General features: G+C 41.2%; 1 protein-coding gene across 1 annotated transcript; it reads left to right on the forward strand.

The window, feature by feature from the left end:
• The first annotated feature begins 1,259 nt into the window (after nt 1–1,259).
• HTATSF1 (HIV-1 Tat specific factor 1) lies at nt 1,260–14,544 on the forward strand. The gene is made up of 9 exons (XM_077308982.1): nt 1,260–1,590; nt 3,994–4,198; nt 4,475–4,522; nt 5,708–5,862; nt 6,585–6,748; nt 8,128–8,227; nt 11,149–11,238; nt 11,531–11,668; nt 13,051–14,544. Exons 1-9 carry the CDS (start codon nt 1,429–1,431, stop codon nt 13,330–13,332), a joined length of 1,344 nt encoding a protein of 447 aa, XP_077165097.1. The 5' UTR covers nt 1,260–1,428; the 3' UTR covers nt 13,333–14,544.
• The last annotated feature ends 259 nt before the right edge of the window (nt 14,545–14,803 follow it).

The following is a 14,803-nucleotide window of genomic DNA, read 5'->3' on the forward strand; positions in this document are numbered from 1 at the left end:
CCAGGGGCCCTTGAAATCTAGAGAATCTTTTAAGGCAGTGGTCCCCAACCCCTGGTTTGGGCACTGGTACCAGTCCATGGATCAGTCGGTATACCGGGCAGCGGCTCCTCATCCCTGGCTGCTGCCAGCTCACCTTTGGTGCTCTCCAGCAGCCACCATGGCTGGGGCTCCCCCTCGGCGTGGCACTGCACTGCTGCTACTGGCAGCACCCCCCAGTGTGCAATGGGAAGTTAGAGGTGCCGGCAGGAAAGCAAGCAGAGCAGGGGCTCAGGCAGCAGTGGCGATGTCCCTCAGCAAATACTACCCCCCCCCCCAAAAGCCTCAGTAAACTTGTCAAGCGCTGAACGGTCCCTGGTGATTAAAAGGTTGGGGACCACTGTTTTAAGGGATCCTCCATGATCAAACCTTCAAAGGTTGAAAAACACTGACCTATGCTCTGAAATGGCCATTTTCTCCAAGGGAACTCGAGGCTCTACCTGAAAACTGACACCCTGACTGGTAAAATTACAGCCCATTTAACTGGTTAGGAGCTCAAATAGAGAAAGTCACTGAAATGTAAAGTCTCCGATTAGCTTTTAAAAGCAGCCACTGGTTTTAATACTGCTTATTATTCACAATTAAAGAACACAACCTCGAGAACAACTTGACCTAAACCCCCTGAGGAGTGTTCCAAATCTGTATTTTAAAAATCCAGTAAAAATGGCTAGCAAAAACAGAAACTCAAAACAGGCGGAAAGAAAGACCAGCAAAACCTTCTCCTCCTAAACAAGCATATCAAGCCTCTTCCCCGGGGGGCGTGGCCAAGCAAGAGGCCTTTCCTCCGCCTGTCTAGCCAACTGCTTCTTGGCTGTCACTGTGTTGAAGCCTCCTGTTCCTCACGCGCTCTTCCCTTCCGGGTGCAGTGACTTCCGGCGCTGAGAGTAGAGGAAGAAAACGTGTCCCCAAAGCTTCGGCCACCCATAATCCACCAAGAAAGCAAGCCCATATGTGGAGCATCCATCGACGCCGACGCTGCCATCAGTCGCAACCAGAGAGGCGCCTGACGAGCCTGGAACGGAGAAAGATCCTGAGCATGCGCAGATTTTGTGCCTCTGCTCTCAAACCTTCCGCGCATGCGCAAATTATCTCACGTTATCATCCAGCGCTATTCCCTCATAACCGAGGGAGGGAGGGAGAGAAAAGGCTCGTTTGTTTCCAGCGTTTATTTATATTTAACGGGGACGTCTGAAAGGCGTTAGAAAACGACCCGGGCATTCCCGTTTCCCTCAGAGAAACAAAAGGGGCGGGCCGAATCATCGGGGACGCGCCGGCGCTGTAGTAGGTGTGGCTACGCGCATGCGCCGTGGAGTAATCTGGGGCGCAGCGGTCTGCTGGTGGCGGCGGCGGTGCTGAGGCCCTGCTTCGGAGCCCGGCTGCAGGGGCGGCATCATGAGCGCGGACAGGAACGAGGAGTTCTATCAGCAGCTGCGGCTCCAGGAGCTCTACGGCAAAAAGGCCCCTGAAGGGGAAAGTGATCCCTTCACCTACACGGACCCGGCGGATGGGACCCAGTACGAGTGGGACCGCGACAAGAAGGCCTGGTTCCCTAAGGTGAGGGGCGGGGCCAGGGCCGTGTGACGTCATGTGATGGGCGGGGGGGGGGGGGAGGGGAGGGGGGTACCCCCAGGGTGGGTGGATAGGCGGTCATAGTATGGATGCTAAATGTTAAAGTGCTCTTGGTCGTTAAGGTCCTGTTGGCCTCAGTATAATATATAGTATATAATAATATTAATAATTTGCAGCTCTTGTATGTATACTTTTATGGACTTCCCTTATTTATAGTCTTCCTTTCTAACTGAGGCCCGAGATGGTTCATACAGCGAGTCAGTGCAACCAGCAGGAAGGGGTATTCGCTAGGTCAGGGGTAGTCAACCTGTGGTCCTCCAGATGTTCATGGACAACAATTCCCATGAGCCTCTGCCAGCGTTTTCTGGCAGGGGCTCATGGGAATTGTAGTCCATGAACATCTGGAGGACCACAGGTTGACTACCCCTGCACTAGATGATGAAATAGGGGTTGGGTTGTAAAACCAACGACAAAGCTGAAACAAACCCAGAACTGAAGCAAAGGGTATGTGTTAACAGGACATATTAAATGATGCAAAATTACACAATAGGATGCAGCTCACGGCAAACTATTCACAGTAGTTCAGACCACAGCCCAATATAATTTATCCAAGTAACTTTGTAAAGCGTTTGTACAGTGCTACCCTATTGCCAACCTAGAAAAGCTCGCTTGAGTAATTCTGTTTTGCATAGTTCGGAAAAAGCCAAGAGAGAAAGATCTTTCCTGACTATTCCACAAAGTGGGGGCCACAATGGACAAGGCATGTGTATGGGTAGTTGTTAATTTGCAGGTTGGCACCTGAAGAAGGCCCAGCTTGGGTGAGCAGAGCTGTCTTGGAGGAGTGTAGGGAGAAATATGCAGATATTGTTGTGTCTCCCAAGTTCTTGTATTTTAATGGTTAAACCTACTGCCTTTGACTAGGAGCAGCTCACCCAGCGTGTTAGGATAAGAAGGTTCTTCCTAGCTATTGCTGCTTGGGATTCCTAGAATCAGTTCAAAGGATTTGGGCCGTTTCTGCACACAAAGCATGTGTTCCAAGCTATGGCCCTTCTCAGTGAACTAGAATAGTGTCCTTATAGTGAATTGTGCAAGAACATATTAATGTATGTTATACATAGAAGGCCTTTTCTGATGCCTACTACCTTGGGTCCATTAGCTGGATGTAGCAGGTATTCAAACTAAAACCATCTTCATGCAAAGCAGGTACTTTGCCCTCTCCCCTTTGTAGCTCAGTATTATCTTCATGTGTTTATATTAAACACTTTGTGACACACTGATATTCTAAAAGGGAAAGAATGGTAAAGTCAGCTCTTCAGTAGAGTTCTTTCCTGCCCACTTTGCTTGCCATGTTACAGTCTTTGCTTGCCATGTTATAAGATCAGTGATTATTTACAGGCCTATAATAATATTTTTATGGTACATCATATTGTTTCACATTACTAGCTCAGGGATAGTTAAAGTGGATTACTTTTTAAATACTGTGTTGCTGGTTTGTGTGGAAGGTTTGCAGGATCAATGGTTTGTCTCTGCCATCTAAGAACTTTATAGCACAGGTAAGCCCCTTGGAGATCTTAGACTTGATGCTGCAATAGTCCCCATATATGAAATTACCTTCTAGCAAGTCAGACCATTGGCCCATCTTGTCCAGTGCAGTCAGCTTTCCAGAGTGTAGGCAGAAAAAGATCTTTCTCTACACCTATTACCTGAGATTCATATCTGAAGAAAGGATTTAAAATAGCACCTTCTGCATTGTTTGTTGTTCTGCTGTTAAGGACAAACAACAGGACCCTGCTCTGACTGAATCATTCTTTTAAAATCTGTGTTCATGTAAACTTAATTTGTCAATACATTTTATAGGCATAATTTGTTCTAATATTCTTTCTTTCCCTATCAGTTGTAGTGCTGTGTAAGTAAGGTATTTCCTAGAATATTAGTAATGCAACATTGCACGATTTGCAAGTCATTGGTTCAGAGACAGCATGGTTAATGTGTCAAATTAGTCTTGGAAAAACATGGGTCCAAATCCTCGTTCAATCAAAGAGCTCCCTGAGTGCCCTTGGGCTAGTTATTCTCTTTGTCTAACTTACCTCCCCAGGATGTTGTGAGGGTAAATGGGGCATTTGTTGTATGCTTCGTTGTGCTCTTTGATAAAAAGTGAAAACAAGAATTCCATTTATTCATGGTTGTTTTGGGCACAGGCTGGAGGTCATCAGGTGAATTACTGAACCACTGGGTTCATAACCCCACTTTGTGCTCCATTATCATGATTTAATACGTATTTATACCTCAGAGGGTTCTGGGTCTGGAAGTATTGAAGACCCAAACATTAGAAATAGTAATTCAAACTGAATTTGCTTGTAGTCCAATATTCTTTAAATTCTCTTGTAGGTGACTGAAGACTTCCTGGCAACCTATCATGCTAACTATGGCTTTCCAACTGACAGTTCAGACAATTCATTTGCATCTGTTACAAAGGCTGACATTAAACCGCCTGTGGATTCAAAGATGGCTGGAGTCCAGCAGCCGGTAGAGCAAAAAGTGTCACAACAAACAGAACCTAAACAGAAAGGAGAGAAAAGAAAACCTGAAGCAGGCAAGAGGATCTAACGTGCATGGCTTAGAAGTAGTCACTTGATCAAGAAGAAATGTATATTTCTACTGAGCTGGGCATTATCAGCTTCCATAACAGTGGCAAATGAGTATTTTTGCTGATCAAATTATTACTTTATCAGGTTTTGGAAGTCCAGTGTAAAAGGATCTAATTAGACAACGTTTGTGATATATGAGCTCAGTTAAATGTGATTTTTTATATGGATGACTGTTTTGTTTGTTTAGAACTCAGCTAATTTGCTCATAATCTCACCTTTAGGATGGTTTCATGTTGAAGAACAGAAAAATACGAATATATATGTAACGGGTATGTAGCAGCTTGTTAATCTTTGCAAATTGTCTAATATGTGTTAAGAGAATGTATATGAGTAGGAACACCATTGCATTTTGACAGCTTGGTAACTGGTAATATGCTTGCACTTTAACTATGTTTTATATGTCGGCAAATTACTGCAGTTTTTGCAATTAGAATAAAAAGAAAGTGGTCTGTATTTTGAACTTTTAACAAAATGTATTTGTCTGGAACCGAGATAAAAAATACAGGAAAGCATGATTAGAAAGAAAAAACAGAGCTGAGCACCTAAGCAATGTAATTTTTAAAAGCATATAACAATGCATAATCTTGTACACCATAAGTGCAATTTCATGTGTTGTTTATACACGCTGTCTTTCCACCCTCCTCCAGTTGATCTTTCTATTGGCTGAAACAGAGCGCATCTTAACCGAACGTCAGTGATTACTGCTGAGTTTTAAAAGTAGGACCAGCAATAACCAGAAAATTCTCTTCAGATAGCCCTTCTCTGCTCTGGTTTTTGCCATTCACAAGAAGCCCTTTTTGTGTCATAAGCACAAGAGGATAGTTTTTTAACTGGTGCCCCTGCCCCTTTTCCTCAGTGGAACTTTTTCCTCCTTCCTGCTTGATCCTGGTTGTGCAGAAGCAAAATAGGTATAGTCTTGTAGCTTCCCATTGGCTCATTTTATGCTGTGGACTGGGGTTGTCAGACTGCAGACCTAGAAAGGCCAAGCTGAGTCAAGAATGCACTCTCTTTTGCCTCACTGAATCACACAAGCAACAGGTGCCTGCTGTCATTTAAGACTCCCTCCAGTGACTAGCTTCTGCACTAGGGTTGGTATGCATGCTCAAAAACACAAGAGTTGGGGCTTGTGCCAGGGGTTGGAAGATTTTGCTGTTCAGGGCATGAGTTTCAGTTGACAGGAATTATAGTGCATAGAGAGCTATCCATAGTTGTCATAATATACCTTCTCACTGCAAGAGGACCGTGATTGTCTTATACTGTGACCAAAGAACTAGTATTTTGGCAGGTTCCATTTACTCTGGGTCCCAAAGCAAACAGATTCATGCAGGAAAGTATGATGATGCGGAGCTATAAAAATGAGTGTGCGTGACAAATTAGAATCCAGTTATTCTATAAAAATTAATGATGGCTGAACAGCTAGCGTTAATGTGGGTGCTATTTAATTTCCTGTACAGGTTTACCACCAGACATTACAAAAGATGAATTTGTTCAAGTTATGTCAAAATGTGGAATCATTATGCGTGATCCTCAGACTGAGGAACCTAAAATTAAGCTTTACAAAGACAAAGAGGGAAATCTTAAAGGAGATGGACTCTGTTGTTACCTAAAGGTCAGTAGAACATTTCAGTTATTTCATATGATACTTATAAATCTTTCCCTCTGCCTTCCCTCATCCCATTTTAATAATTGTTTTAATGTGTGCATATTAAGTTGGCTTTTTATGATTCATATTTTTCTTCCATCGTTGAGTTGAACTTACTGAGCTGGATGCTGAAAGGGGGTTAGCACATCTTTGTTGTATGAATTAGGGTTGAAAGAGCATTATCAGACTGTTCTAAACAGTTGTGGGAAGGATCATAAAAAGAGTTTTCACTAAATGTGAAATGCAGCTTATGCACACTATTCACCTTGCTTTGTCAATTGATCACCAGTTGGGATCCAATGTGATGGGACAATTCACTCTTTGATTGCATTTTGCTTGCATACTCATGTAACCTCTATCTCTTCAATTGTGTGACCTTCTGGCCTCATTTGGTAATAATGTCCATCTCCTTTCTCCGTGCTATTTTTATTGCTATCTTTGTGTGTATAAATGCATATTTGCTAAGTGAGAATAATGTGACATGTATTTAATGAAATGAGTTGTGCTCTTCAAAACATCTTGTTTTGTTTGGGCTGCATCAAATTAAGATGCCTACCCTGCTGGCATTTAATAAAGAATTGTGCCTCTTTACAAGTTGATCTTTGGGGAAAGTGGAAATTATGTAAGCTCCATTTTATTTAGGTGGAAAATAAAATCTTGACCTGATTTTTTCTTCTTTCTTTTAACAGAGAGAATCTGTTGAACTTGCGCTGAAACTTTTAGATGAAAATGAGATTAGAGGCTACAAACTGCATGTGGAAGTTGCACAGTTTCAGCTCAAGGGGGAGTATGATGCCAGCAAAAAGAAGAAGAAATGCAAAGACTACAAGAAGAAGATGACTCAACAACAAAAGTGGGTGACTGTTTCTGTTAATAACACTAACTGTTTGGGGCCATGTATGTAAATATATAGGCTAAAGAATTTGAAGTCTAGAAAGGCATTCCTTGTGAATGAAAGTGAATGATAGTTCTGAATTGTCCAGTATGCTAGTCGTTTTGCTGTTTCACATAGCTTTTTGTTAATATGTCTAAACTTCAGAATAATATTGGGCACATTCAGCTGTGTGCAGGTGGCTGGTATTTTGTGATCTCGACGTATTTTTTGTCTTGACCTAAAAAAGCTGTGCAAATTTTACCTAGCTTCTAGGCTGTAAAATAATTTGTATAGTTTCCTAAATAACATTGTAGTTGTTACATACTAAATTGAACCATTGGGCCATCTAGCTTAATATTATCTACTTTGTCAGCTGCTTGTTTATTTTATATTTTTACATTTTTATTACACTCCTTCTGCAAAGAGCTTGGGGGAGTGTGTGGCAGTCCCTTCGTTCTTCACATTCCCTCCAGCAATCCTGTGAAGTAGGTTAGACAGTAAGAAAGAGAATCATCCAGAAAGCTTCATGAGACAGTGGGGCTTTGAATGTGGCTCCTACAGATCCTAATCTAGCACTTTCCCCAAGGCCTCAGGCAGAGAAATACCTTTCCCAACAGCTCTTACCTGAGATGTTTTAACTCACAGATGCCAGGAACTGAAACAACAAAAGAGGGACCAAAGGAACCTAACCTGTGTGCACAAGTTAGGAACCTAAAAGGTTGAGCAGCAGCAGAATAGCTATAAGTATAAGAAATTAAAATGCAAATATTTATTACAATACATGTGCACATATAAAACTTAAAAACATCAATGTGAATCATGCTGTATGGATGAATGACCAAATAACCAAATGCGTTTCAACCCCCCTTGTGATCTTCTTCGGTAATGTAATATTTAATTGCACTCATGAATGGGGACTATAAGGAGGTAAACAATATGAATGGAGAGGGTCCCAAACTAATGAAAAGTATCCAGATATATCTCTCGGAGCTCTCCAATTAAAATATTCTTCAAAATGCCACCCTTGTAGAAGCCCTCTCTGTGCCTGAGTGTACTCTCATGTGTCTTCATGGGTATTATTGTAGTAAATAGTTGCATCTAAATTTTTTATACTCATACCTATTTTGCTGCTGCTCAACCTTGTAGGTTCCTAATTAAATGCCAGGAATGGAACATAGGACCTTCTGCTTTCAAAGAGTATGTTCTAATGCTGAGTCATTGCTCCTCCTCACCTTTTAGATTTATGCTTTTGGGAATCTAGCTTTGTTGGGAAAATAACTCTACTGCTGGTGCTATATTTTAAAGAAAGCTTGAACTATTACTTGCCACAGTCTCTTACTATTGTCTTATTTAATTAGACAGCTGGATTGGAGGCCAGAGAAGAAAGAGGGTGAAGTTAGATTGCGGCACGAACGTGTTATCATTATCAGAAATATGTTCCACCCAAACGATTTTGAGGTAGGAATGTGCGCCCTCTGTCACTGAGTTGTAATATAGATAATAACAAAAATAAAATCTTGCTGAGAAACTTTGGTTGAAACACCTACATTTTTGTATTGAACTATGAATACTTAGTTCTTGCCTGGAAAAATTAAACTTTGGGTTATTTCAGGCAATAAGCAGTCCTGCACACTGGGGGAAAGGGGAGAAATATTCCATTGACATGGGCAGGCACTCCCTAAGATTAAACCCCCATGAATTGATGACTGGGCTATGGGATCAGAGATTCGTCTTCTGTCTTGATGTGCAGCCCTGCATTGGGACGGTGTGTATGCAGGCCTGCTGTGGAGACTTGCAAAAGCTCCACTAGAGGGCGCATGCCCCTCGTGTATTTTCCCTCCAGTCGGGCACAGGACCTAGGGGCAGAGTGCCCTCCTTCCTCGGTACCCTTTTTGCCGCTACAACTAGTGGACGTATCTTCAGCTAGCTCTGTCTTTGTGATTTTCATCTGTATGTTCAGGATTGTTCCTTAGACTTTCATCCCCTTTGGACAGAGTCAGGGCCTCAGAGGCTGTATTTAAAAAGTATAGTCAATGCGGCACCAAAATGCCACATACTGACAAACATGATCGTTGCCTCCTCCGCTTGGGTGTCAAGAGGGAGATAGGGAATCAACCCAGCCTCAGCACTGTAGCCAGGAATCGACTTTGGGACTGTTGCCAGAAGATGCCATAGCTCTGGAGAGGACTATAAATTATATGGGGAACAGCTGCTCCATATGGCAAAGACTCTTGACTTCATGTCTGTACCTCGGATTCTAGACTGGAAGACAAAATTCTGAACAGGCTGTACTCTGTTGGTCATCATGTTGCTGGTAATATGAGGTCTCAAGGATCTCATGGTATGAATTTTGGCCAAACCAGCATCTGCCCAACCAGCCCTGAGGAAAATTGAATCCCTCTATAGTATCCCCATGGCACCCCGAGTAGCCGCACCTGTTGGGAGAGTGGGTGTCCGTTACCGCTAAGAATTATAAACTATGGATGGATGATGGTTTTAATGAGTTTAATGGGGATTGTATTTTATGTGGGCTTATTATGTACCCTGCCACAAGACAGTTTGTTGTGAGCGGCGGGCTATAAGTTGTATAATAATAATAATAATAATAATAATAATAATAATAATAATAATAATAATAATAATAATAATAATAATGGAATCAAACCAGTTTTGGTGGACTACCTTCCCTCACATCTGGCATTCAAATCAACAATTATAGAGGATATATATTCAATTGAAGCAGAAGGCAGGTCACCACACCTCAGATTCAGACAGATCTCAAGGCCATTCATATTGTGTGGGCCTTGGAATGTTATGGCAGACAGACTCAGCAGGGTTTTCCCCCAAAACTGCAAATCAGTTTCTACAGACGCTGTTCACACGATGGGGACAGCCCCAAGTGGACCTGTTTGCCAGGCTTTGGTCTGTGAAAGCCCCACTATTTTGCTTCCCAAGGGAAATGGATGAGGGGTCACTTGGGGATGCTTTCCAACTGCATTGGAAAAGAGCACCATTCTGTGCCTTCCCTCCCCTACTGTTCATTTCCAGGGTCCCAGGGAAAATGTCTGCTGACAAGACAGAGGTAATTCGTATTGCCCCATTTTGGCCATGCCAAACGTGGTTCACAACACTCATGAATTTCATTCGGATCCCAGAGGATCCGAGTGTGTTATTAGCCAACCCCAGGAGGTATCCAGGCCTGTCTCATCTGCACCTAACAGCATGGAGGATAAGTCTGTATGATCCTCCATGTCCTTGGGAGTTAGGGAGGTTTTACGCCACTCCCGTAAATTTTCTACCAGGTGTAGCTTTGAATAAGAATGTGCGAGATTCGAATCTTAGTGTAAACAAAACAATGTATGTCCCTTTACGTGCCCACTTTCCCCTGTTTTGGAGTATTTTCAAGTGGGTAGCCATGTTGGTCTGAAGCAGCACAACAAAACAAAATCAGAGTCCAGTGGCACCTTTAAGACCAACAAAGATTTATTCAGGGTGTGAGCTTTCGAGTACAAACACTCTTCCTCAGATTACCATCATGACAGTGGGAATATAAATAATTAAGTTCTTAGTCTGAGGAAGAGTGTTTGCACTCGACAGCTCACCTTTAAGACCAACAAAGATTTATTCAAGGCATGAGCCTGCACATCAAGACGGAAGATGAAAACAGAGTTGCTTACCTGTTACTTGTTCATCGAAATCTTGTGTGCAGACACACATTCCCTCCCGCCTACCCTGCTTACTCACGGGTGGAATTCGTTTTTCAATATATTGGGCTCATTGTGACGTTAGGAACTGAGGAGGGAGGGCACTTTAGAAGGATTCTGCGGCAGGCCCGTGCATAAACAGTCCCAAAGTGTGTCTACATACAAGAGGTCAATGAACAATAGCTACAGGTAAGCAATTCTGTTTTATTATACCAGTTACCTGGCTTCTTTAACTTGATTTTTTTAAATGCCCAATTTTTGATCCTAATATTTGAAAGGATTCTCCCTTCCCCAACCTGTTTATGCTTTATCCTTGACTTGTACTTCTCAGGGAGTTTTTCTTAATTGCCTAAGTAAGATGCTAGCTGTGTTTGGATCCCATTAACCTAAACAAAGTGTTTACTACCTTCCAAGACTGAGTTCTGTCTTTCCCTTTTTCCAGTCTCAATATTGATTCAAATGGCTTTTGATTTATCCTTGGTTTAGTTTAGCGAAGAGTGTTCAGTGTTGCTTTTATATTGTTATGCCCAGCACTTTGAAATTCTGGTTTCTGGATCAGTGTTGGCAACATTCTTTTAAAGCATCTTCTTGTACATGTCTGTCAAAGTCAAAACACCTTTATTGGCATAATCATAGCAAAACATCTATATTAAAGACATGTCTGTCACTTGGCAGGAGGACCCATTAGTGCTAAATGAGATTAGAGAAGACCTTCGAACAGAATGTGAAAAATTTGGACAAGTAAAGAAAGTAATTATATTTGATGTAAGTATCTGTTACTACAGTCTATATACACCAGCCCATTTAAATTATATTTCATATATGTGTTCTGTATAAAATATTTCCTTGAGAAATATCAATTTAAAACAGTCAAAAGTTTCCGTGTAAGTTCAAAGAATTGAGAGATATAAATGAAAGTGAAGCATTGTTGTGGCTTTGCTCCAAACAGCTGAGGATGGCTTATGTATCTCTCTCTGCTCTTCAGGAAATCAATTCTTTATGTCGTTAGGGAGCTTGTTACAGATTTGACAGTTTCTGGTTTCCTTCATTCTTATAGAGGCACCCAGACGGCGTTGCATCTGTGTCCTTTAAAGAGATGGAAGAAGCTGATGTGTGTAAACAGGCACTCCACGGGCGATGGTTTGGTGGTCGCCAGCTGTGTGTTGAAACATGGGATGGAGTAACAGATTACCAGGTAAATCTGACTGTTTCCTACAAGATTTATGAAACTGGGGAATATATGCTGTGCATGAAATGGAGGTTAATTGTAACTGGATGGTCTGAAACAAAAAATGGTGGTTCCCAAATGAAAATCACGAGGGAGGCTTGTAAACTGCTTTAGTATCTTTAACTGGCACTTTTTATCATGGGTTTCCAAAGGATCCGTTACTAGCATACTTTCAAGTTTTGCTTTGTAGTAATGAAATCTTCATTCATATAGCCATTCCTTGGCAGTGAAAAGGAGTAGGGCTTTTTCAGTGACATCTCTGCTTCTTTTCAACAACTTGAAGAGATGAGCAGATTATTCCCTTAGACACTTTTCATTTTAGAAGAAGTAGAGCATGTCATCTTGAATTAGTTTTTGGAGACTAATGTGCTGTTGAGAGATTTATGTTTTCTGATCTTCTAATGTTGGATGACAACTGTATAACAGCAAAATAAGGCAGGGGTCCAGTGTCATATCAGAGTTTGATCCACGGTAAGTGTTCATGATTCAGAGCTCATTATCAGGTGCACTTCTTGCATCTGCTAAAGTGAGCAAAAGCTGATGTTTGAGTAAATTTTGTTAGTCTCTGAGGTGTCACTGGACTTCTATTTTGTTTGCTGGTCTTAACACTGTACTGAATTCTGACTATATTGTCACCTACATTAGTGAGTACTGCCTTGAGTTGGGCAATAAAGTGGAATACAGTATTTAAAATAAAATTGATCCTATTTTGTGTAAAGAACCTTTTAGGTGGTACTAAAATATTTAAGGCTTGGTTTATGAAAAAAATTGAAACCTTAATCTGTTTTAAGCAAATATTCTAGAATTTTATCAGCTGCTACCAACATAGTAAATATTTAAGTGTTTACTGTAGCTGATATAGACTAGAGGGAAGTTTCTTGGCATTCTTGCAATATATAAATATAAAATATAAATCTTGAGAGTAGCTTTCAGGGAATTAACAACCAGCTTGGTGTAGTGGTTAGGAATGCGGACTTCTAATCTGGAGAGCCAGGTTTGATTCTGCGCTCTCTCACATGCAGCCAGCTGGTGACCTTGGACTCGCCACAGCACTGATAAAGCTGTTCTGATCCGATTGAACAGTAATATCAGGGCTCTCTCAGCCTCACCTCCCTCACAGGGTGTCTGTTGTGGGGAGAGGAATGGGAAGGCAGTAATATCAGGGCTCTCTCAGCCTCACCCACCTCACAGGTGTCTGTTGTGGGGAGAGGAAAGGGAAGGCGACTGTAAGCCCCTTTGAGACTCCTGGTAGAGAAAAGCAGCATATAAAAACCAACTCTTCTTCTAAACTGGCAAGCAGCAAGTCGTGCTTTCATTGTTATTAATGCTGTCACCTTGCATGCACACAGATTGAAGAGACTGCAAGAGAAAGGGAAGAGAGACTGAAGGGGTGGGAAACGTTTTTAGGTGAACCTAATCCAGCGACGCCGAAAACTGCATCGGGGGCAGATACTTCAGAAACTGGTGTCAAACTGCCTGAAGTTCAGCAATCTAAAGATGACAGTGCATTGAAGGGAGTTCTGAAGGATGAAGCAACTAAGACAGACGATAATGGAGAAGATACTAATGAAGATGTCACAGCATCCACAGACAGCAGCATTGCCGGCAGTGATGAGGAAGCAGAGACATAATGCTATGGACTCCTTTGTAAAAGCATGTATTTAGGGTAATCTTTAGACCTCCTTATCCTGTGCTTCAGATCAATTGCAGGCAGTGTTCGAATCAATACATATATTACCTTATTAGGATGTCATCAATGTGTGCTTTTGAGGTATTTCAGTAAAAGCAGTATTTAATGACAATCTTTTTTTTTTAAAAAAAGAGTCAGTTTGGCTGCTGTTCAAGCTGTGTGCATCCTAAGTTGCCACAAGTGCTTCTAAACTGACCAGTCACCTTATGTTGTATCTTTGCTTGTCAGTCCATCATTGTGAGTAAGTACTGAGTTGCAAGTTCCCATTAATTACATCCGGACCTTTAGGAATAAGAGGTATGAATGCTTTTCAGTGCTTGCTTTAAATTCCACACCCACCCTTTTCCTCCTGAATGGTATGAATCCTTTACCAATCCCTTGGGTTGACCAGTACATGCTTGTATCCTCTGGTTTCCCTGATAATAGTCACTTAAGAAATAACAAGGTCACTTGGGGATACATTGTCAACACTGAAGTGAAAGGGAAACATAACATAGTTTTGCAATTAAAGATCCATGAAATTGGAGGCATGTTGATCTATATATAAAGATTATATATAGATCAGGTCCTGTTAATTTGCTCAGTTGTCGGTTTAGTCTGTGGGAGACTACAATGGCAAATGGAAATACATGTACATAAGATTAATACTTTTTCTTTAAAAAAATTTTTTGATGAATTCGTACTGGAAATGCACAGACAGCTGTGTGTTAGAAATGTGATTTTATTTTGTTTTGTTGATATTATTGTTTTCAAATGTAGCCAGGTTTCTGACACTTGTCAAGGATGATGGTGTACAAGGACTGTTCTTTTTTTTTATGTGAATTGACTACAGGCAACTTAAAATTGAAACTGATTCCCAACATGTTGCACAGATTCCTAAATATATGGAAATGTGCTGATCTCTAGATATTAGCCATTGAATCAAAGTAAGTTTAAGTTGTCCAAGAATTTCAAAATGTTATGTTTGAAACTATTTTTTGAAGCCCTTAACTAGAAGACTTAAATAGGATATTGCAGTCTCTGCCTCTTTTTTTTTTTTTAAGTATCTAACCACAGAAAGATCCAAGGTATGCAGCTTGGATGAATCAGGCCACTTGTAAGGTTGTTTTTTTGTTTGTTGTTCTTTACAATAAATGTAAAAGAATTCACTTTATTTGTTTGAATTTGAAATTTATAATTACGTTAATAGATTTTTGAAAATAATTCTCATCAATTTGCTCAGTTATAAGAACTTGGTGGCTGTGTAGATGAAAACAGGGAATTCGAGTATAAACTGGTGAATATATTATTAGAGTTTATTTCATAATATGTGTTCACCCAGATGACCAAATTGCACACGTCTCCACTGGCAGTATAGCAGAAAATAGGACTACTATTGAATGTAGAAGCCTTCAAAGACTTTTCTCAGACTA

The sequence above is a fragment of the Paroedura picta genome, chromosome 13, assembly GCF_049243985.1.
Source record: "Paroedura picta isolate Pp20150507F chromosome 13, Ppicta_v3.0, whole genome shotgun sequence".
Taxonomy (NCBI): domain Eukaryota; kingdom Metazoa; phylum Chordata; class Lepidosauria; order Squamata; family Gekkonidae; genus Paroedura; species Paroedura picta.